At 39.9% G+C, this 25,471-nt stretch overlaps 1 protein-coding gene across 6 annotated transcripts in view; it reads right to left on the bottom strand.

The window, feature by feature from the left end:
- The window catches only part of riox2 (ribosomal oxygenase 2), a 73,585-nt gene extending 51,326 nt beyond the window's left edge, over positions 1 to 22,259 (bottom strand). For 2 of the 6 annotated variants that reach the window (XM_072585093.1, XM_072585088.1), the window contains exons 1-6: positions 22,126 to 22,259; positions 10,385 to 10,824; positions 10,162 to 10,281; positions 8,825 to 8,953; positions 6,839 to 6,942; positions 4,423 to 4,525 (exon numbers count right to left, since the gene is read on the bottom strand). In XM_072585093.1, the coding sequence (XP_072441194.1) occupies positions 4,423 to 4,525; positions 6,839 to 6,942; positions 8,825 to 8,953; positions 10,162 to 10,281; positions 10,385 to 10,822 (894 nt within the window). In that variant the 5' untranslated portion in view covers positions 10,823 to 10,824; positions 22,126 to 22,259. Of the gene's footprint in view, positions 1 to 4,422; positions 4,526 to 6,838; positions 6,943 to 8,824; positions 8,954 to 10,161; positions 10,282 to 10,384; positions 10,825 to 18,274; positions 18,360 to 21,427; positions 21,516 to 21,571; positions 21,848 to 22,125 lie in introns of those variants that run through there. The other 4 variants (XM_072585094.1, XM_072585091.1, XM_072585089.1 and 1 more) reach the window with 4 other exon arrangements.
- Positions 22,260 to 25,471: the final 3,212 nt, after the last annotated feature.

Genomic DNA, 25,471 nt, shown 5'->3' on the forward strand with positions numbered 1-25,471 from the left:
GAGGCTAAACACCCTGGACCTGATGGGATATTAAAAGAATTGGTTACAGATATATAGTGGATGCATGAGCAGCAATCTTATAAGAATCTAGAGGATTTGAAAACTACCAATGCTTTACCTTTATCTAAAAAGGCAAGGAGACAAAAACAGGTAACTACAAGCCAGTTACGACATTTGCTATTGGGAAAATGTAAGAACCTATTGTAAAGGATGCAATACTTCAACAGGTAAAAATACATAATGTGATCAAAATCAGCATGGCTTCAAGAAAGGGAAATCATACCTGACAAATTACTAGAATTATGTGAGCAAGTATCAAGCAGGGTAAAGGGGAAGCTGTGGATGCAGTCAATATTCTCTAATGAACCTGTTCAGAGATGTTATGATGCAACCTCACAGCAGATGGGACTTGAACCTAAGCTTTTTGGCTCACAAGATCAGGACACAACCACTGTGCCATAAGAACCCTAACAGTAGATGTAATATATTTGATTTTCAGATGGTGTTTGATAAGGTACTACACATTAGGTTACTTAATAAGACAACAGCTGATTGGTGTTGCTGTTGGAGGTGGTATATTAGCAAGAATAGAGGGTTGGCCAACTAATGAGACAGATGGTGCGATAAGGGAGAGCATTTTCAAGATGGCAATCTGTAACTAGTGGAGTGCCACAGGGATCTACTCTTATTTGCAATCTATATTAATAACATGGACGAGCAAAGTGTATGTACCATAGTCAAGTTTGTGGATGACACAGAAACAGATGGTGTGACGATGCTGCTCCTTTAACAAGATTATTCTGTCCTTGGCTTATTTTCCCCCTGAGAGGGGTTGTAAAGGTAGAGGTTCCAAAACATCTGAACTGGCTACTTTAAAAATGGCTAACAGATGCTCCACAAGTCCACAAGCAGAAAAGGCTTTCAGGTTTTTTTTTTAAAAAGCACTTGTGCAAAGAAAGTGGCCAGTTCTCCCAGTTCAGGGATTTTTCTAGCTTTGGGTTAGATTTTAGCTGGTGATCCAAGGAAACAGCTCCATGCTGACACTCTCGCGCTCTCTCTGACAAATCTCTCCTGTAAGAACCTGTGTTTGAATTTACCTTTTGGCCAAGGGGTGTGTTTATGGGATGTTGCACGAAATCTTTGTTTAGTTGTGTTTTCACATCAGGGTCACAGATCTTCATAGTCAATGTATTGACTAATAAAGGAAAGCATGCCAAACTCTTCCTTCACTATCCAATCTACCTGCGACTCCCATGGAACTATGAACCCGCACTCCAAGGTCTCTTTGTTCAGCAACACTCCCCAGGACCTTCCCATTAAGTGTATAAGCCCTGGTCTGATTTGCCTTACCAAAATGCAGCTCCTCACATTTTATCTAAATTAAACTCCATCTGCCATTCCTCAGCCTACTGGCCCATCTGATCAAGATCCCGTTGTACTCTGAGGTCTCCGAAATTAAAACATTTTGGCAATATTATTTCTCCTGCCAGTTTTTCCTCCTCTGATTATTTATTTTTCTTACTTTAAAGTTTTTCAATTCTGCAGTATCTGAATGCTGCTTTATTCTCTTTGTCTTAAAAACTTTCAAATACAACACTGTTTTATTTCCCTAACTGTGTAGTATAACAATGCTGCTTTCCTGCAGAGCTTACTGGAAGGCCCTTCCATGCTTCTATGGCCAACATAGTTTTTTTCACCGTCTACAGTTAAAATGAATATCTTTCACTTTTTTCAAGCAAGCAAAATAGACAATTTCCCTCCTTTGACAGTCTATAAACGAAATTCTATCCTTTTCCCTGACTTTATCAAATAAATCCTGCTGCCTCCAGCCTTAAAGCTGAATCCAATTTTCTTAAGAGCTTTCCCCAAACAATTTATGTTGGCCACTATCCTTCCAATAATGCTGATTTGGAGATGCCGGTGTTGAATTGGGGTGTACAAAGTTAAAAATCACACAACATCAGGTTAGAGTCCAACAGGTTTATCTGGAAGTAGTAGTTTTTGGAGCACTTCTCCTTCATCAGATGGTTGTTGAGTATAAGATCGTAAGACACAGAATTTATAGCAAACGTTTACAGTGTGATGCAACTAAAATTACAAATTGAAAAAGACCTAGATTGTTTGTTATGCCTCTCATCTTTTAGAATGATCATGTTGGTTTCAGTTCTTTCATATGTAAATCCTAGGACTCTTTCTTAAAGTTACATTCTCAAGTGAACTTTAACCACGGGTGCCATGTCAGCTCAGATAATGCACTGAAGTTGTGAAGTGTCCTGTGTGAGGCTGTCTGTATCCTAATGTTCAAACTGATTCTACTTCTAACAAAAGGATTTACAGAATTTTACATAGCAGGGTGGTGTTGTGTGATTTTTAACACCAGTAATGCTCACTGTCTTACAATTTTAGTCAACATTTCAGTTTGCTTCAACAGTTCTCCAGTTCCTGCAACTTCTTCACAGCATAACTGCAGCTCCATTTACGGATCTCCTACTTTTATTGCAGTCTCCAAAGTCTACTTACTTTCTCATGTCAGAACCTGTCTGCTAAAGCTGCTAATTTGGTTCCTTTTTACTTTAAACCTGGCTTTATGAAATTCTCAGAGCTAAACTCTTGGTCTAAATTACTTATACAGCCTTTGATTTTACTTACTGTAGCTGCGCCTCATAGTGTCAGTCACTGTGATAGCAATGCTTGCTCTGAGCTGTAAGCTTTCTCTTCAAGCCATTTTTGCTTGTCACTGCCCAGTTTTTAATAAAAAGTCTTCCAGTTATCCACCATGGATTTTAGCTTTCTTCACGGAGCCTCCGATATCCATTCACTCTCTGGTGCTGCATTTCAAATCAGGACCATTACTATAGTTCACTGGTAGCCAATGCAATCTTCAACTGCTGGGAGTGACTAGTGTGCCAGTTCGAAGTAGCTTCTAGCTTACATTTACTTCTGCACTTCTCTTCCCAGATTGAAAGGCTTTTTCCCTTGCCTGTAGATTCTGCCTTATAGAATTTTGCCAGAGGTTGCAGCAGACTAGCTGCCCTAGTCACTTTGAAAGTTGTATCCAGAAATTCTTCTGGGTTCACTGGAATCCATGCAGCTAAGCTGAAGTCCACTTCGCACTGCTGCCGACCATGTCATACAAACATGTGATGTTAACCACTCCCAACATGTGATTGGGTAAACAATTGACAGCTTTCTCCTTTTCTGAATGGGTTTACAGGGCATACTTGATGTAAAGAGGTCGAGGAAAACCACTAGGTATTCAAATGAGAAGGACAGTCTTCTCTGAAGCAAGACGCAGTTTATTACATGATAGCAATCCGATACTGTTACATTAATAAGAGAAATATTATTACTAAGACTATTTCCAGACCTGGGAAATAGCTCTGTCTCTTCAAGATCTTAAGATGCTCTGCTTTCCCCCACCAAAATCTCCATAACATCAGAATCTTGTGTAAAGCTTAGTGCAGTCCTCAGATTTAGCCTTTTAAAAATATTACCTTACCATAGCAGAAGAGACTATTATTATTCATTCTTATTACCCATTATTTTCCCTATCGGTGGCTTTGAATTCCATGTCAATACTTACAATGAAAATGTTATGAGCACCTATTAGCAAATCCAGTGTAAATTTTGGCATTATTTTGCACAAATGCAATCCAGAAAATGCAAGGCCATTAGAGAGATAATTTAATTATTCAAAAACATCAAAAAGGCATCAATTAAAAACAAACTTAAAACAATCCATTAATCTCTGGATTAATATCTTTCATTTTCAGAAATAAGTTTTTTACTTTATAAGTGGTTAAACTGGAATGGATAAATCAGTATAAAGTGAGAAGGCACATTCTACTTGACATTCTATCGGTATTTGATCATTAAAAGAAATGTAGTTCACTCCATTCTATCCAAATACCTTTTTATAATGGTATGCTTTGGTTAAAGGATGAAACCTGATCAGATACTTTGCTTTGGGGAATTGTCTGTTTTGCAACTCATCAAAACGGATGTTAAGCCTCCACCAATTGCACATCACAATCTGGAAAGGAAATGCTACCAGATGACCATAATGACATTGACAATGTGTGGTCTCATGAAATGGGCTTACTACTGCTTCAGGTGAGCACCTGGGGCTTGCAGCTTGCCAGCAGAATTTCAGAGGACTTATAAAGTCAAACTTTGACTCAGGCTTCAGGCCAGTATGGCTAACATGCAAAAAGATTGTTTCAGCAGCTTAGGTGCAAGATGAATTTCGCCCCCGCTGTCTTTTCTAGACTCAAATTATGCCTTCTATGTCAGAGAGGCAGAACACCACTGCTCCAGTAATCCATCCACAAGAAACGACAGAGACAGTAAATATATATTTTCAGGAGTCTAAGAGAGACAGAAACAAAATCAATAGATGGAAACGAGAAAAAAAATCCTTACCATAAGATATTGCCTAGGCAGGCCTCTGGATAGTTCAATATCTTCTTTCATTGTATCATATACAAGCCAAGGAATTACATCAAGCAGATAATCTCCCCATGTACTACAACAAAAAAAATTATTTAAAACAATAAATGCAGTACTTTAGCCAGAAATACTAAGTGGTAGGTCAATCACAGTCTCCTCTTGAGTTTCTCAGCATCACAGATGCCAGATTTAGCCAATTCATTTCACTCCATGCGATATCAAGAATAGGTTGAAAGCAGGAATACTGCAAAATTAACAGCGCCTGACAACAGTATGAAAGATTTGTCCTCAAGAACTCACCATACCAATAAGAGATTCTAGTTCAGTTAGAACATTGGCATCTACCCAGCAATCTGGAAAGTTACCCAGCTATGTCCTGATCACAAAATGGAGGAAATCCAGCCCAGTTAATTACTACTCAATCATCAAAGCGATAGAAGGATGTCATCGACAGCACTATCAAGCAACATTTGCTCAATAATAAAATACTAATTAATGCTCAATTAAAGTTCCAATTGGCCACTAAACTCCTGACCTCGTTGTAGCCTTTATCCAAATTGGACAACAGAGCTGAACTCTGGAGGTGAAGGGAGGGTGGCATTAAGCAACATTTGACAGAGTATGGAAGTGATGGGAAAACTCACTGCTGGTCATTGTCATATTTAGCATAAAAGAAGATGTGTGTGGGTGTTGCAAGTAATCATCTGAGTCCCAGAACTTTGCTGCAGGAGTTACCCAGAGTAGTGCCCTTGGTCCAAGCATCTTAGCTGCTTTATCAATTATCTTTCCTTTACTATAATGTCAGAAGTAGGAATGTTCACTGATTGCACAATGTTCAGTACCACTTGTAACTCCGTGAACACTGAAACAGCTTGGGTCTATATCCAGATTTCTGCTGCTAAGTTGCAAATAACAATCACTAAAGTAGTGCCAGAAAATGACTCTCTTTAACAAAAGAGAATCTAATCAGTTCCTCTGGTCATTCAATGGCAGCACCATTGTTAACTACATCCTAATTATTACCAGGCCCAGAAATTGAACTGAACCAGCCATACAAATACTTTAGCTATAACTAGTGAGAGGCTAGGAATTTTGCATTAAGTAGCACATCCTCCCTTCCCAAACAACTACTCACCACCCTCCAGCATCAAGTCAGGGGTCTGATGAAATACTAGCCGATTGCCTGGATGTGTGAACCTCCAATAACATTCAAGAAGTTAAACACAATCCAGGATAAAAGCAGCCCACCTCACTGGCATCCCAACTGCTAATTTCAACATTCATTCTCCGCACCATTGACACAATGGTAACAATGTGTACTATCCACAAGATGCACTGCAACCAGCTAAAAGGTAAATCAAAGGCTTTTTTGACAACACCTTCCAAACTTGTGATTTGTACTATCTAGAAGGACAAAGGCAGGAGATGCATTGGAACACCACCACATACAAACTCCCCTCCAAGCCACACACTTTCCTAACTTGGACTATAGCTATATTCCTTTACCATTGCTGGTTAAAATCCCAGAATTGCCTTCCTTACAGCATTATGGGTGCACCTTTACCACAAGGACTGCAGTTGTTCAAGAAGGCAGCTCATCAGCACCTGCTCAAGGCATTTGGGAATGGGCAATAAATGATGGCCTAACCAATAATGCTGACATCACATGAGCAAATAAAATAAAAATGCAAGTATCACTGTCTATCACATTAATCATTTCCAATTGCGACAACTTCACCTGTAGAAATAGAGGAAAATACTCCCAAATACCTTTTAACAGGATTGAAATGAGTTTGTATTATTTCTATCGTATTCTTTTGGCTCTGTTAAGAGCTCCTTAAATTATTCTGAATTTGTTTTGTTCGTTGTCATTTTGTTTTTTTCAACCCTGGCTCTTAAACTTCTACACAAACACACAGTCCTGCCTCCATCTTAAAAAGAAAGTTACTGTAGTTTACTGTTCTTATATTGCCTTTGACCATTTATTTGAGTTGAATACAAGACAAGTGCAAGACATTTACAGATTACTTTGATCACAGTTTTTGATTAGAAAAATAGATGAAGCCTATTGCACCCAGAGGTCTGATTACAAACATAACTAACAAAAATGACTATTATGTCATATGCAAAATGTAGGTAGATAGTAGCAATACAGTCACATCAACTGCAGCTTTATTCCATTTCCCATGTATCAATTTCATTCATTTATAGAGTAAGAATTAAGATTAAAAATGAACGCACACTTTAGCTTGCATTTTGGTGAGCGCTTAGTTGCACAGTTTAAAGTGTTAGAAAATAAATGTTTAGAGAAATAGCTAATTGCAACTACAAGTTACTAATTTTGAGTGTAAAATTTCTACAAAATATAAGCCAGAATAAATGCTCTTACTTGTTTTGATAGGTGCTTATTGTAATGTGGGTAGAATGTGAGCCTCCTGTTGGAGTATCTGCTTGGTGTATTGTTCCTCTGGGAAAATATAACAAATCACCCGGCTAGAAAAAAAAGGAAACAAGCAAGAGATTTCCAGTATTAGTTTATCACATTTTGTTATGTTGTGAAGGCCAATGGATATCAATGACAAATATATTTTTTGTTTGTGCAGTGTTCACTTTTAAAACATTGTATTTATTTTCTATAATTTCACACTGCCTATTTATTGCATTAATACGACAGTAATAATAATCATTCGGATATTACATTGTACTTTAATGTAGCAAACTGCCCCAAGGTTAGATTGGACCATCACAAGAAAATAAACAAGGAAATATCACCATATGCATAAGTTGATAACCTAATAAATATTGAGACCAGTTATTTAATCTTATCTAACAATGTTTTCTGCTTTAATTTAAAATTCACTCAGTTAATAAAACTCAAATTCAGAATATTCTAAGTGCAGAAAAGCAAATATCTTATTTATTCAAGATATTCAAAGTGAAATCCTGCTGTTTGATTCTATGAATATTAAGTGACAAAGCTTTTAATGCCAAAAAAACTATACTCTGATTTTATCTGCCCAAATCTCGTTTTACGTCCGACAGACAGACAACAGTGAACACTGCTTTATATTAAGCAAAAAAGCATTCCAAAGCAGTTCCACTAACTTAAATATGAGCTGGATTACAGCGTCCTGATCTAAAAGATATCCAAGCCATAAATCATTTTCAATTGGATACAATGGATGGAGAAAGTACTGACCATAGTTTCACACTATTGGCCTACTGAGAGCTATTCTCTCGAGAAGCTAAGGTTGCAAAACAATTAATTACAATTAGTAACTAACAATTTAGGCAGTTAATTATCCTAATATTCGGTTAAGTTCAAGAATCCTTCAGTGGCTAACAGCTAAATGTGTAAATAAACAGTGTTTATGTTACTGGACTAGCTATCCAGACGTCACAAATAACATAATGGCATGCTGTGAAACTTAACTCAAATATCTGGCAGCACCAGAAACTTACCAGTATGTACTGGTTCTTGTAAAACTCAGTAGATTTACACAATTTTCAGGAAAAGCAGCCTATTCCTTCTCCAACTGACTTACAAGTGATTTTTAAAAATGAGTTCTTTCGTGAGACGAGGGCACCACTGACAACACCAGCATTTGTTTCCTATCCTTAGATTTCCTTGAACCATGTGGCTTATAATGCCATTTCAAAGGCAACCACATTATTCTGAAGTCACATATAGGACACATCAGGCAAGGATGGCAGATTTCATTCCATGTCATATATTAATCAATAGATGGGTTTTATAACATGCAGTGATACTTTCATGGTCACCATAAGTAACTAATTTTTAACTCCTAATTTTTTTTCTTTTATTAACTGAATTTAAATCCCATTTGATGTGGAACTATTTGAATTTGTGTCCCTCCAGCCTGAACCTCTGCATTATGTAAGCATTACTTATTTACATACTTAGCTCTTGTAAAACCACAGAAGAACTACAGAAGTACAATAAATAACTAGCCAAATTGTTATTTAATAATTATAATTTATCCATGTATTTGGGATGTGATCAAGCCTTACACCAAACTGAGCCTGTATTTAACCTTATAATCAGAACAGCTAAATTAAAAAAAATTGTTCTGAACTGACACTGCAGTTGTTGTTTAATGCTTCTGAACGTTACTGTGCAGAAAACCAATTTATGACCGCTACAGTATTCTTTACAAAAGTGCACATAAATAAGGCTAATTATTTAATACATAACTTCACTGACAATTCCTATGCCAGAAAGTAACAGAAAGTTCCAGAAACATATATAGTACATAAAGTGCTCAATAGTAAATGTCACAGAAATGAAACAACTTAGTAAAAGAGCAACAGAAAAACTGGTAAACCTAATTGAGTACCACCAATAATTTGATACCTTTAATGTAAATTCATGGGTTGGACTTCCAATCCGGTCTTCAGGTTCTGTGCTGTATTCACGAGCTAAAGGTTTTGTGGGTTTGTAGAGTCGCCAGTGTTTTTCTCCCTCCAACTGCAGAATAAACACCTAACAACGCAAAAAAAACTATCTGATCAAATTAATCTTGTATAACCTCTAACATTATTTTGAATACCTTGCTGAAATATAAGTAACCCTTGGAAAGAAATATAAATCTCTCTCTTACTTCTCTTTTCCAGGCTCATAACAGAGAAACAGTTGCTGTAGTACATGTATAAATGTTTTAATATAGAAGAGAGAAACATAGTACAGTACATATGTACACTTTGCTCACCTTTTAGCGATAATATGTTAATACAGGAATATAGGTTGTACGAACTAACATTCACAAAAAATTATGATCTACCAACAAAATGTGTAGCTGCTTTATCCAGCCTATTCATCATTTTGAAAACCTTATCAGGTTTTCAAAATCCGCTCTCAGCCTTCTTTGTTCTAAGGAGAACAGTCCCAATTTCTTCAATCTATCCTCATAATTGATGTTTCTCATTCCTCGAACCATTCTCGTAAATGGCTTCTACACTTTCGCCAGTGCATTCGCATTTTTCCAGTGATGGGTGCCCACAATTGTACACAATACTCCAGCTGAGGTCTAACAACTATCTTGTACCAGTTCAACATTACTTCTCTGCTCTTGAAAGCTGTGCTCCCATTAATAAAGTTGAGAACACCATATGCTTTAACTATTCTCTTCACCTGTCTTGCTACCTTCAATGATTTGTGCACATATACACTCAGGTCCCTCAGTTCCCACACCCCCTTTAGAGGTGTGTCACCCAATTTGTTAATACATCCCTGCCTACACTTTACAGAGCTAAATTCATTTACTACAGAAATAAGAAAATTAGAGAACATGAGAATCCTAACTTTTGCCATATAAAGAATCAGAGATTTTACAGCATGGAAAAAGGCCCTTCAGGGCACCATGTCTACACTGGTCATCAAACATCCATCTTTTCTAATCCCATTTTCCAGCCCAAAGCCTTGTATGCTTTGGTGTTTCAAGTGCGCTCGTCTAAATAGTTCTTCAGAGTTTTGTGAGTTCCCGCCTCTATCAGCCTTTTGGGCAGTGAGTTCATGATACTCACAACACTCTAGTTAAAATTTTATTTCATCAAATTCCTTCTAATTCTTACCTTAAAAGTGCAATATAAACGTGTACAATTAAAGCAAACACTTCTTAAACAAAGTGTACTAGACTTGTTATCCAATCAAAAACTTGAAATGATCGCAGCAAAATAAGTTTAGATTCATACCTCAACATCATCATAATGGGGTGGCAGACCTTGAGAACCCTCTGGTGTGATGTAAACATTAGATCCAACTAATGATCCAAAGAAACATTCCAATTTTTCCTGGATCTTCCACAATTCATCCTTGAAAAAATAATAACATGTATGCTTTGCACTGAAAAGACATCCAAAAACATAAGTATACTATAAACCATAACTGAAAACAGATATCACTCGAAATCAATACCTTGAATCTCTGTGGCTGGTGAAATTGTATTGTAGCTTTCTTCTGTTCAAAGTCTTTCTTTAACTGCATATAATTAACTTTTCCATCTTTATTTAAAACCTTCTTTTTCCCACTTATACATCGACAAAAGTTAACATCTCTTCCGTAAAATACATCATTTCTGCAGATTTCCTTTAAATCATCAAACTTAAATAATGACTGATAGTAAGTAGCTACTGAAGGGTTATTCTTCTGAACTAGAAGGGGTTTCTGTTCCCAATATTCACCGAAGAACTCTTTACTTCCAATAGGAGAGATCAGACTCTCAAACAAGGTGGCTGGGCTTTTGAAGTCAAAAACTGGTCCAGAAACATCTGGATCTAACTTGACTCTTTTGCAGGTGTCAGCGTCCTCTCTCTCAGATTCAGATTCTGGTCTTCTGCCAACATTCTTCGGCATTTCTTTGAGAAAAAGAAAAAAGAAGTCTCATAACTTGACATTAAATATGACTATGTTGTGAAAGTCTGACTGATTACCCCACTGCTCTCAGCTCTAATTGGGTATCAAACAATTTAAATAGAAATAACAAAAGCAAAACAATTCTGGAAATACTCCTCAGATTAAACTATAATCTATGGAGAAACCAAGTAAGTTATGTTTTTAGTGCAGGATATCCTGCTTAGTTGCAATTAAGAGGCAGGGACAAACATTAATATTAAGGTCCTCACCAAGGCCCTGTATAACTGAAGTGAGATATCCCTACTTTTTAAGTCAAATCTTCTTGCAATTAAAGGTCAAAATATCATTTGCTTTCCTAAATGCTTGTAGCATCTGCCTGTCTCCCTTCATTGACTGATGTGCAAGGACACCCCAGATCCCTCTGTACACCCAATTTCCCAATACAGGTACATCACTATTTAAATAGCTATGTTTTACTGTATCTGCCCTTTGTTTGCCCATTCACTCAACTTGCCTAAATCACCTTGAAGCCTCATTTCATCTTCCTCACAACTCTGCTCAGTTTTGTATCATCAGCAAACACAGAAGTCTTCCAATTGGTTCCCTCCTCCAGGTCTTTTATATTTAATGTGAATCGCTGAGGCACTGATCATTACAGCACTCTACTAGTCACTACCTGCCGCTTGGAAAAAGACATTTATTCATATGGTTTCCTGTCTGTTAACCAATTCTAAATCCATGCCAATACATTACTTCTTTGCTTTAACTTTGCCCACTAAACTCGTAAAAGGGACTTGATCAAAAGCCTTTTGAAAATACAAATACACCATAATTTTGTAGTTTTGGCTGAATGCGTCTGAAGCTGACTTCAAGGAGGATATTAGTACTTGTTTGATTATCCTCCTATTGTATCCAGAAGATGCTGCTGTCAGAATTTCTACACTTCTGTGAGATGCTCTATACAACCTAATTGCACCAGGTAGTACAAACTACTATGCTTCAGTTCATAATAGTCACAGAACTGTCCAACACTGAAGGAGGCCATCACATCAATCTCTTTGCTATCAACTCTTTCAAATAGCAATTTACTTCATCTTTCACCTCGCCATATTCCTAGAATGTTTTTCCTTCAAATATTCATGTAATTCCTTTTTGAATAATAAAACCCCTACAGCGTGCAAGCATCTCATATAGCCCACCGAGTCCACAATGACCCTTCGAAGAACATCCCACTCAGACTTTCCCCCTACCCTATCCCTGTAACACTGCATTTCCCATAGCTAATTCACCTAGCCTGCACATCCCCAAACAATATGGGCAATTTAGCATGGCCAATCCACCTAACCTGTGGAGAGAAAACCAGAGCACGTGGAGGAAACCCGTGCAGACTTAGGGATAACATGCAAACAGTCATCCAAGGCTGGAATCAAACCGGAGTCCCTGGCAGTGTGAGGCAGCAGTGCTAACTACTGAGCCAGTGTGCCGCCCAACGAAGGTTACCAATGAATTTGTACCCACAGGTGGGGTCTTTCATAAGGCAGTCAAGTGTGTGGTGCTGGAAAAGCACAGCTGGTCAGGCAGCATCTGAGGAGCAGGCGAATCGACATTTTGGGCATAAGCCCTTCATCAGGATGAAGGGCTTATGCCCAAAACGTTGATTCTCCTGCTCCTCAGATGCTGCCAGACTGGCTGTCCTTTTTCAGCACCACACTCTTGACTCTGATCTCCAGCATCTGCAGTCCTCACTTTCTCCTCTTTCATAAGGCACTGCCACATACTGAGGTGTGTTGTGCCTTTCAATTATCACGAATGCATCACATCAAAAGCAAGCACTGCAAATTAGAAATGGTACAATTTGAAAGTTTAGAACTTTTGATTCCAACTTAAAGAAGGTAAAATACAAGTGTTAACGAAGACATAAAGCATACATAAAAGAAGATTTTGTCTTGTGTAAGGTACGTTATGGAGTGAACCTCTAAAACATAACATAGATCATGAAATATATATCAATGTTTAAAACTCTGAAAGAATCTGTTCAGAAGCAATGTATACATAAAGCAGAAAATCTGAACTGTCAATGTTGGATGGTTGCTATTTTAAAATGGAAAAAACAATTAGTCAATCAAATTATATCATTACTGTGTTTCATTTAATTAAATACAAAGCTGGTTTGAACCACAATCAAAATATTTCTTAAAATTAACCGGTCTTTGGCAGCCAATGCAGAACAAAAAAGTAAACGAAATTGAACCTGAGTCACTATGGCATACTGTAAGGATGCTATACTGGATCTGCTTAAGGTTTGGGCATTGAGTTTCATAATCATCCTACTACAATAAATCATCTTCTTCTCCATCCACTGAATTGGACAACCTTCATGCTTTGAATGATCTGATGACAAGCTTTAGCATTAACAGTAATCCACAACTAACAAAAACTACCCAAACAGGAAGCCAGGCAGCATACATATTTCCATTCTTTGTGAAGGATTTTGCTCTGTCAACCAACCACATATTCCATTCAGCAGAAACATGATCCTTGAATAACTTGTTGAGACAACATCTTCGGGTCACTCGGACATTTGTTTTGAATTTTATTTCTCTTTCATTTTGTTCTGTCAACCAAGCAAACTCGTACCACTATGAATCTTCATGTGTCCTAACATTTTCACTAGAACAGCTTTAAAACTCTTCCACTCCATAATTCAGTTGCTGGACGTACTGGAATTGATGGACATTTCAATTATTTTGCCAATGTGACACGATGTGTCATAGAGTTATACAGCAAAGAAATAGACTCATCGGTTCAAACAGATCTAGTCCCATTTGCCAGTATTTGCCCTATACCCCTCTAAACCCTTCTTATTCATGTACCCATTCAAATGTCTTTTAAATGCTGAGATTGATTTGATTTCACTTATTATTGTCACATGTACCGAAGTACAGTGAAAAGTTTTTTTTTTGCTTGCAGTACAGCAGATCCTAACATACAAAGACACAAAAGATCATAGGGTCAAGGAACAGAGCGAGGAATATACAAAGTTACAGTTGCAAAGCAGGTGTACAAAAAGCAAGATCGACATTAGATTTGAAATCTGAAAGGCTCGTTCAAAAGTCTAATAACAGCAAGAACAGATTATTCTTGAATCTGTTGGTACAAGCTTTTGTATCTTCTGCCTGACGGAAGAGGTTGGAACAGATTATGTTAAAAATCACATGACACCAGGTTATAGTCCAACAGGTATATTTGGAAGCTCTAGCTTTCAGTACGCTGCTCCTTCAGGTGATGAAAGTGAAGCTGTAATCAATAAGTAGAAGCCTGACATATTAAATTATTATCCAGGGATGAGCATGGGGTTAGGAAAATGGCACTTGCTGTTTACCTGTTATGCCGGTAGGCAAAATTGCAAGGGATCAAGGCAGACTGGAAGGCTACAGGTGATGTGAACCATGACTAACCTCTCGAAGCACTTCATAATTATGGAGATCAGAGCCACCGGATGGTCATTGAGGCACACTGCATGTGCTTTCTTTGGTCCCACAATAATGGTGGTCTTCTTGAAGCAGGTGGGGACTTCAGAGTGCAGCAAGAAGAGGTTAAAGAATACTCCTGCCAGCTGGTTCACACAGGATCTGAGTGCACACTCAGGGACTCCATCTGGGTCAGTCACTTTCCATGAGTGCACTCTCAAGTAGGCCAATCTGACATCTGCAGCAATGACTAAAGGAATAGGTTCATGTGGAGCTGTTGGGCAAGGTGACACTGTTTCACTGACCTTTTGCTGGAACCAAGCGTAAAAAGCATACAGCACATCAGGGAGGGATGTACTTTTGACCACTATTCTGTTCTGCTTCAATCTGTACTCCATTATGTCATGTAGGCCTTGCTACTGATGGCGGGTGTCCGTGTGGTTACTTTGGATCTCTAATTTAGTCTGATATTACCTCCTGGCATCTCTAAATGCTTTGCGGAGGTCATATCTGGATTTCATGTAAAGGTCTGGGGCTTCTGACTTAAACGCCACATTCGTGGTCTTCAGTACATAATGGATTTCCCAATTCATTCATGGTTTCCAATTGGGGAACACACAGATTGCCTTCTTCTACACACTTGTTAATGGAGTCCGCAATGGTGGTGACATATTGGTCCAGGCTGGTCACTGAATTCTTGAACATGGACCAGTCCACTGAATCCAAGCAATCCCACAAAAGCGCCTCCCACCTCCACCACATCCTGTGGCAGCTCGTTCAATGCTCGCACCACCCTCTGCATGAAAATGTCGCTCTGCTGTTCCTTTTAAATCATCCCCCTCTCAGTTTAAATATATGCGTTCAAGTTTTGGACTCCCCTCCGCAGGGAGAAACACCTTGACTATTCATCCTATCCATGCTCCTCAGGATTTTATAAACTTCGATAAGGTCACCCCTCAGCCTCTGACACTCCAGGAGGAAAAGCCCCAGCCTGTTTAGCCTCTCCCTTAGACTCAAATCCTGCAATCCTGGCAACATCCTTGGAAATCTTTTCTGAACCTTTTCAAATTTAACAACATCTTTCCTATAGCAGAGAAAGAATTGAATGCAGGTTTCTAAAAGAGGTCTCACCAAGGTCCTATACAGCCGCAACATAATGCCCCAACTCCTATACTCAATCCACTGTGCAATGAAGGCAGGCATACCAAATCCTTCTTTACTTCAATGTTTTCACCACTGTTTGATGATGAATCAATGAAAAGTGGTATTTTTGCTATCAAGGTCTTTTGATCTTCTACGAAATACTGGTCATTTTCATTCCATTAAGTGGTTACAGCAACTCTGAAAACTGTCTTGGACTAATGGTTTGATTTGGCCAACATAAATGCCTTTCTGACCATGATGTAATTAGACTGATAACTTGAAGACCAATTCCAACACATGGTTCTCAGATGAGGCCACTGCCATCATACAGCATTTGGTCTGCAGAATCTTCTTCAAGGAACAGTTCTTCTTCTTTCATTCTTATACTTTTTTTTCCATTTACACTGACTTTTCCTACTGCAACAGTTATTTGATGAGTTAGTGAAAATTATCAACATGAATTTGAAACCAGCTTCATACTTTATTCTTTTTGCAGGAATACCCATTTCTGTTTGTTGGTCACTGTGCGGAGGAGTATGGTCTGTGTGTAACTAAAATTCATTTAAATTTTTTCTCAGAAATACAGCTGCATTATCTGCTTGATCCAAGCACTGATTTATAAGCATGTATAACCTGGATGTAGGCTTGCTCGCTAAGCTGGAAGGTTTGTTTTCAGATGTTTCATCACCATACTAGGTAATATCATCATTGAGCCTCCGGATGAAGCATTAGTATAATGGCCTGATTTTTATTTATGTGCTTAGGTTTCCTGGGGTTGGTGCTGTCATTTCCTGTGGTGATGTCAGTTTCTGTTCTTTTTCTCAGGGGTCGTAAATGGGATCCAAGTCAATATGTTTGTTGATAGAGCAAGTTTTGAAATGTATAACCCTAAGTACGTATTTCTAAGCCAAAAAAATTGAAGCCAACCTTTAGATTAGATTAGATTCCCTACAGTGTGGAAACAGGCCCTTCGGCCCAACAAGTCCACACCGACCTTCCAAAGAGCAACCCACCCAGACCCATTTCCCTGACTAATGCACCTAACACTATGGATAATTTAGAATGACCAATGCACCTGACCTGCACATCTTTGAACTGTGGAAGGAAACCGGAGCACCTGGAGGAAACCCACGCAGACATGGGGAGAATGTGCAAACTCCACAGACGGTCACCTGAGGGTGGAATCGAACCCGGGTCCCTGGCGCTGTCAGGCAACAGTGCTAACCACTGAGCCACCGGTTAATGTAAGTAAAACACTAGATATGAATTTCTAGGTGAAAAATTGGGAGTCAACCTATATGCCAAATATAAGCCTAAACAAGCGACATGGCACTGAAGAAATTGGGCTGACTTATACAGTAGGTCAACTAACCCACTGTGATCTACAGTAAACAAATTGTAAATTTACCTGCCAAACACTGCTTTGGTATATTTTTAAAAGTTCCTATTATGGACTTATAAAGTCATAAAGTGCAGAAGAGACCTTATCAAATCTGCTCTATCTACACTAATCCCAGTTTCCAGTACTTGGCTCAGTTTCTAGATTCCCAACATCCTTCAGATGAAAACATTTTTCCTCAAATCCCTTCCTCATGCCTTTCATCTTAAAATTATGCCTCCTGCATATCAACCCTTCAACTAAGGGAAACTGTGGCTTCCTATATACACTGTACGCCCCTCATCATCATATCCACCTCAAACAGGTCCCTCCTCTGCATTTCTGCCATTAAAAAAAAGACCAAGCCTATCCAGTCTCTCTTCATAGATAAAACACTCCAACCCAATGTCCTTGTGAATCTCCTCTGCACCCCTCCAGTACAATCACATCCTTCCTATAACATGGTAACCAGTACTCCAGCTATGGCTGAACCAAAGTTTTGTACAGCTCCAATATAACGTCTCGGCTCTTATAATCTATGCCATGACTGATAAAGGAAAGTATTCCATACGCCTTCTTAGCCAGCCTATTAATCAGTGCTGCCACCTTCAAGGATCTGTGGACAAGCATCCCAAGATCTCTCTACACCTCCAAGTTTCCTTGGTGTCCTGCCATTCATTAAGTGTTCCCTTGATACTTCTTCCAAAATGCAGGAGCCCACAATTTTCCAAGGTTAAATTTCATCTGCCACATATCTATCCAGCTAGCCAATAAATCTATATCTTCCAGTAACCGAAGCCTTTCTTCTCCATTAGTAACCTCCCAGTCGATCTTTGTGTCATCTGCAAACTTACTTATCATCCCCTCACAATCTCATTTGTATAACTTATATATGTAAAGTTACCATAGTCCTACAAGACCATAGGACTGCTCTCTCATTAGAGAGAGAGGACTATTGGTGTTTTAACCTGAGGGTCATCGCAGGCAAGGGCAGAGGTTGAGAAGAAGTGTCCTGCATGGTAGCTTTGTTGGTGCGTGAGTTGAACCCACACTTCTGGTATTCCACTACATTGCAAACTAGCCATCAAGCCAACTGAGCAAATCAATTACAGACTAACCTTGATTATCCGAACGAGACTGGGGGGGGGGGGGGGGGGGGGGGGGGCACTATTTCGCTCGGATAATTGATTATTCATTTAATTGATTCAATGCCTCTCCTCTGGGGTTCAGAGTTTTCTGTTAAACCCGCTCCCTGTTCAGGAGATGATGCAGCAGCACACCGTGTGCGAGACCCCCACGCCCCCCACCCTGTCCAATACAGCCCCCATATGCCCCCCGCCCGTGTCCCCACCCTCCCCCAATCCCATCCAACAAGACTGCTGCTGCTGTTGCTGCCGCCACCGCCTTTTGAGGGCAGGGGGCCTCTAAGTAGCACACCCACACACACAGCAACACACACACCTTTTTAGTGCAACTTTTTGACATGTTCCACGTTTGCCCTGTACAGGACGATGTTGGACAGATTATCTGGGGAAGGGGGTTTAGGGTACACGCCTGTGTAGAACTCCAGGGAAACTGTGGGGGGAGAGAGAGAAGGCAGGAGGTCAGTCATTTGGAGACGGTGCTTGGGCTCCCATCAGTTCAGGACTGTTCACGGCAGCATTTCAGTAAGCTGAGTTCACTTTTAATCACTGTAAACAAACGACGTGGAAACACGTCTTTCATGTAATGTTTCTATCAAGACTTCGAGATCTCCTTTGGATAATCCAATATTCGGATAATTGATATTCAAATAAGCGAGGTTCCTCTGTATTACAAAAATAAAAGACCCAACACAGAGCTCTGTGGTATGCCACTGGACATCGGCCTCCAGTCACACAAGCAACTTTCCACCATGCTGTCTGATGCCTATCACTAAGCCAATTTTGGATCCATCGAACCAAGTCATCCTGGATACCATACACTTTTACCTTTGTTTTCATTCTCCCATGTGGGACCTTATCAAAGGCTCTACTGAGGGAAAGCTAACACTGCTCTTTCTTGGCTGCAGAATAGTAGAAACAAGGAAAGTTCCTCCAGTTGAGATTAGCTGGAAGCAATGTGAAACATGCAAACATTACACATGTATTAGCTTAATTCTAAATCCACTACAGGATGCAGGAAAACCTCAGTCTCAGTATTAACGAAGCTGACCACCACCACCATACCAAGAGTAACTTAAATAAGTAGCCCCAGTTCTGTTAATTCAGTGCTGGGTATTAAGCAACATTTCATTTTCTCTCGGGAATTTATATCACTCATTTTATATTCGCTGTACAACCATCCCGGTTTCATAGACATCAAGGTCATAATTCCAAGATCAAGCAGCAAGCATTTTTAAATTCTAAATCAGATGTGGCAAAAGCTGAAGAGCCAAAACAAGAAAATATATTCTTACAAAGAACCACGAGTTTCAATAATCTAAAATAGATACTGATAGAAAGTATTATATTAGTCTGCTTCTTGCTCATAATCCTGAATTTTCTGGATGATAGCCCATGGAGATGTTATCAACCCATTCACAGTCCCCAAGTTGGAAAACTTTTGACGGGTTATGTAAAGTATATCATTATATCTTATTAAATGCATTTGGCAGCCACACGCTGAATCCATATTTTAATGTACTCACTAGCTACATGAAAGATTGAAAATTATAAATGAATAATTAAAAACAAATCCTGTTTAGCCAATATCAGCCTAGTACTTTGTACCAGACAGCAAATGTTATCTCTGACATATAAGAAATTGAGGAGGAAATAGAAATGAAAGATCACAGTGATCAGGGAGAGAGAGAAATATTAAGCAGAGGTCAGGAAAAGAAGTTATTGAAGGAGCAATCTAATAGGAAAGATTGTCAGCAGAGAGATTAAGGAAGCGAGATTAGTAGAAGACATGGAGGAGTGGAGAAATTACTGCTATGCCATTATGTCACAGAACTAGTAATCCAGAAGTCTAATCAATCCCACTACGGCAGCTGGTGGATCTTGAATCAAACTAACATTCTTATCTGGTCTGGCCTATATATGACTGCAGATTCACAGCAATATGGTTAACTGTTCATTCAGCATATCTCTCATTTCAAAGACAATTAGGATTGGGCAACAAATGCTGGTCTCATCAGCAACACCCACATCTCAGGAAAGAAGAAAGAAAGAAACTAGAGACAGACGAGGGGTACTCTGAAGTTACTCAAGATGTGAATTCTCATAACAGAAGTGTTAATTGTGGGTCAGCTTGGTGTCCAGTTCTCACATTGCAGCTACAACACATGGGCTGACGTTCCACCTCTGTGATATTTTACTCAGTTATTAGTTAAATTCCTCTGGTATCCTGCTTTTCACACTTGAAGAATCTCCACTATGATCACTTCCTTGCATTTTTCTTTTGTTTTCCAATAGTATCAGTGCAAAATCTAACAAGTTTTTTTTTAAAAGAGGGGAATAAAACTAAACCGAAATGAAACATAAATCACAAACTTATGATCTTTAACAGAGGTTTGGAGCCAAGTGATCTTCTGGTTCCACTTGCAATCCTGCGTACTTCTATTCTTGAACTCAAGAAAAAAACAACCTTGGAGAGAGTCACAGAACACAAAAGCCCTTTGACCCATCGAGTCTGCACTGGCTTATCTACACTATTTGCACTTTCTAGCACTTGGCCCACAGCCTTGAATGTGATGACATTACAAGTGCTCATCCTTGTACTTTTTTAAAGATTGAGGTTTCCTGCCTCTATCTTCCTATGAAGTGCCTTCTACATTTCTACCACCCCCTGGGTGAGAACAGCATTCCTCAAACCCCCTCTAAACATCTTGCACATCCCCTTAAAATAATGCTCCCTTGTTACTAACCCTTCAACAGAGGAGAGCAATTTCTTCCAATCCACCCTACCCATGCCCCTCATAACTTTGTACATCTCAATCAGGTCTCTCCGTTCAGCCTTCTCTGCTTTAAAGAAAACGACCAAAGATTCGCTCTCTTCACAGCTGAACCTTTCTTTTCCAACCCCACTGTTCCCTGCCTAAAGCTTTAAACTTTCCTAATGTACTTGGTCTTGTGTAATTCCAGAACTTCCTGTGTGAAATATCATGAGGTGGGCCTAAGCTAAGGGTACTGTACAAGCCCAAATAAAGGGAGATGGGGAATCAGAAGAAAAGAGGGAATATTGGATGGTACAGGAAGAAAAATGTATTCTAATGTAGCCTGACAGAAGATAATAAATACAATAATAAGCTTCATTTTTTTTTCATCTCAATAGTTAACTCAGATAGATGCCTTTGTTTTTAATCTGACAGATTTCTGATTTGATCAGGTTGCAATTAATTTGCCATTTAAAGAATTGCCATTATTCGTGGTGATAGGGTGTATGATGCAACCCAAATTAAGCCTGCAACTATAAATGAATCTGGTTTCGATAATATTGAAGTGGAGGCATTTACCTTGCAAGCCTATTATATCCGAGTTTAAACACTAAAAGCAGTACATTTGAGTTATTAGTGGTATTTAATTCAGGGGTAGGTGGTGGGTTACTCTTCGGGTTACCCGGGGACGGTTAGACTCGCGCCCGGGCCGTTACCTGTAGACGTTCGAGCCGCCGCGCTGAACCTGTTGGGCTGAAGGGTCTGTTTCCACACTGTGGGGATTCTGTGAACTCTCTACGCTTCATTGGGAATGGACACGTTATGCTCGAGTGAACACGCTCAGTATCGCCTTTACTCACCAGCCAATCGCTTGATATCACATACAACAAAAAACTAAGGAGCAGAATTAGGCCGTACATCTCATTGCTGATCTGATAATCCTCATCTCCACTTTCTCCCAAATCCTTGTGACAAGGGGGGAAATGTATAGCGCGGGGAAAGCCCAGAATAGAATTTGGTGGCACTGAACTTTAAGTGAATGGGCTGTGAACTAAACAAATGGACTAAACTTGTTGTAGTCTGGTGAAGGTTAACTGGAAGGTAGTTTGAAAGAGGGATCGGGGTCAGAGGGCGATACACGGGATCTCGTGACCGTGAAAAACAGTGCAATATCCATAGGGCTCACTGACCCCGGGAACGGCTCACATCCCTCACGGGAGAGGATCGCTCCAGCGGGCAAACGGCACGAAAGCCGCGCGCTGTCCACGGGCCGCCGTTACCAGGGAGGTTGGACTCGCGCCGGTGCCGTTACCGGGGGACGGTTAGACTCGCGCCCGGGCCGTTACCCGGGGACGGTTAGACTCGCGCCCGGGCCGTTACCCGGGGACGGTTGGACTCGCGCCCGGGCCGTTACCTGTAGACGTTCGAGCCGCCGCGTTCCTGACAGATTCTAACGTCTCCCAAACAGACCTTCAGGCCAGTGCCACCTTCTGCAACTTCCGACTGAAACCAGCCTTGTAGTAAATAGGTTCCGGCCACTCTCGCATTTCTCCGCTCTGATGTTACTACTGTAAAATCCATCAGCCCAGGTTTATTTTGAGATAAGCCCTACTGTCCCCAGAAACATCACAAAAACTAAGGATTTTTAGAAGCATGCAAGATTCTGCACTTCACATGACTTTCAGACTTGGGTTGACAGAAAACATGTATCATTTGCTACATGTAAGTAGATCCTAGCTATTATGAACCTTCCACATGTCACCCTAAAACTCCAATCCCCTTAGAAAATCCTCCTTACATACAAACACACAGTTAGACACAGACAAGAGAAACAAACATAAGTATTACAGACAGGGAAAGTTGGAAAATTCAGTGGTCTCTGTCCACAGGATCTGTTAAGGTGGTTCTGCTGATCAGTCTTGCTTCTCGAGATGCTTTCATTGATTTTGAGGAGTTACTGATTAATGTTGATAAAAGGTATGTGATTTATTAATTCAGCCATAGTTTACACCAACTGCTGAAGGGAAAATAAACTGGTTTTCTTCAGACTTAAATTAGATTTTACTGCAGAAAACAGAACGCTTCTGAAACAGATCTGAAAGCTTCTACCATTTTCACAGCCTCAAGCTGTTCCACAACCTAAGAAGTCACATAGATGTTGGCAGGCAGAAGATCTTTGTCATCAATATCTGGGTACTCTCCCAGCAACTTGATGCTGGCTGAATTTTCACTTAACACACTCATCTCCAGTCTATCTGAAAAATCACTGCTTGAGCAAGCAGTGTACTTTCAATGATTGTCAGGTTATTTTCCTTTAAAACCAGCAGTAATCCTTCAGCAATCCTTGTTTTTTGTGAAACCATATGCACTGATTAAAGAATAAATAATGAAACCCTCTCTACAGAGATCAACTTTTCTTTAAAAAGTGTACTTTTGCCAAACAACTGTTTATTCTTGAAGAAAAAGCTAAGATTTAGATTTTATTGAATTAGTTTTATTGTCACATGTACTCAAATGAATACAGTGAAAAGTTTATAAGTTGGCACTTAGGTAGCTTTGTACCTAAAGTGGTGCCCTAAGTATAGCTTCTTCAGTTACAAGGTCTTCAGAAATAAGGAAATAAAATGTCCAGCATTGCGAAAATAAAAGCTCAGAACAATGGTCATCCAACCTAGATCACGCTGGCACCTAGTCTCCAGTCCACAGCAGGCCTTGGATCTAGACCGCACTAGGCTTCACCTCGAGGTTCAAGAGGCTGAAAGATTGCTCTGGAATCACGTCAAGACCAGGGGACCACACTGAAGCTATGCCAGGCCAAAAGACTGCCACATACCATTGGAAAACTGCCAAGGCCAAGAGGATACCATGCCATGCCAGAGGGCCACCATTTCGTTGTCAGGTGTACTCAAGTACAGGTTACAAGAGTGCAGTGAAAAGTGTACAATACCGCTACACACGGCTCCATCTTGGGGTCAAAATCACAGTTACAAAAGTAGAAAAATAAAGTATCAAAGGTTACAGTCCTTTCTTAAGCTATGAACATGTATATGCTCCATCCTGGGTTTTTCCCAACAGGGCTCGTTCTCCCCTACGCTGGGCTAAGACCTTCCTGTGCTCATCAGCCCCAGTCAACCATCAGGGACTGGTTTTTCCGCCACTCACAAGGCTTCGGCCCTGACTGACGCTGCTGCCATCTGATGCCGCTCATTGCTGGTGCCGCCATCCAGGCACTGGACACCAACTGCTGCCATGCTCTGTTGCCGCATTGACCTCACTGCAAAGTCCCGTTCTGGACATCAATAAAGCCACGATGCTGCTGATCATGACCAGCTGCCTCAACGCTCATAGTCAAAATTCCCCAGCTGCTGGCAGCGCCGCCTCCACAAGTGTGCTGTAAAGACTAAAGAACTAAAAGAAAGAAAGAGAAAACATGAGAAAAGAAGAAAGAAATAAAGAAAAGTAATCAGAGCAAATGAACTCTGGTGTGAAACCCTATTCTGCTGCCATATTGAGTGGGATATGAAATGCTCCAGATGTCTTTTGGTCTGGCATCCTGGTACAGATAGACAATTGTAATTAGCGACATGCAGTTATCGCTAGAATCTTTTCATAAGGTGTTTGTTGAGATGATGTCAAGCAGTCTTCCAGAAGCTTCTCAGGAGAATTGCTACATCAATTTTCCAGCTCTTATACTAGACTCTCAAAGGTTTTTTCAAAAATGTCAGAATTAGGTAGCTTGTCTCCTGGAAGGCTCTACCTCACCCAACTTTTTCAAACAATATCCAACAACCCAAAACTCCGTAAACAAATCCAAGCAGTTCCATAGTCTAAAAGGCTCCAGTTTTTTGCTTGGTTCGTTGTTTCTTCCAATATGTGTTTTTGAGAAAAAGAATCCAAAGAATCCAGAAACTTCTTTTTCAAAAAAAAAGTCCTCATAAAAGTATTAACAATGAAAACATGTTCATAAACCTGTTGCTCTGTGTGGTGTTAAGGAAAACAAATTGTTTCATTTCACTCAACTAGAGAGCAGAATCAATTAGATAGATAGAAGGGTGCAAGGATACTGTGGCTGTTATTATAGGCGCAGAGAGTTGTGGCCGAATCAAAAATCCCATGAGAGATGAAAAATAACTAAATTAGAATCTATCTTTTCCCTTTTGGCTGCCATATTATCAAACATTTGTGTGCTTACACAAGGTTGGGAATCTGGGCATTTCACGAACTCTCCTATGCATGCTTTCAAAGACATTGGCCCAGATATTGTGATGGCCAGTCTTCTGAGCAACAAAGAACTTTGTCATTTGATAGGACACTTTGTCATTTGATAGGACCACGTGGAATTCCCAAAGCAGCAAACTCCATGAGAAATGCCTGAGACATTTAAACATCTGATTGTCAATTCCCTTACATCTGGAACTCTCTGGAAAAGCCCCTTAAGTTAGAAACTTCAGAGGTTTGGGTCAATTCTGCTTAATAGTTACCCAGAAAGGGACAGAGGATTAAAGTCCTGCATTAACTGCTGAGTTACAGTTAAACCAACAAGCTCAACCACATACTGATAATTGATCCGCCTGTTTAAACCCCACTTATCCCTGACAACCATCCCCGACCACACTCCTTCTCCTGTGACCTGATGCCTTCATCCACAATTGAACCCTGGTCTAACCTGACATTTCTACCCAGTTTCTCTATGAAACCCAACAAACATCCCAAGTGAAATTGATACTCTGCCCTCCCTTCCCCATCAGCCTCCTCCCCCC

Source organism: Chiloscyllium punctatum, chromosome 15 (assembly GCF_047496795.1).
Source record: "Chiloscyllium punctatum isolate Juve2018m chromosome 15, sChiPun1.3, whole genome shotgun sequence".
Classification (NCBI taxonomy): Eukaryota; Metazoa; Chordata; class Chondrichthyes; order Orectolobiformes; family Hemiscylliidae; genus Chiloscyllium; species Chiloscyllium punctatum.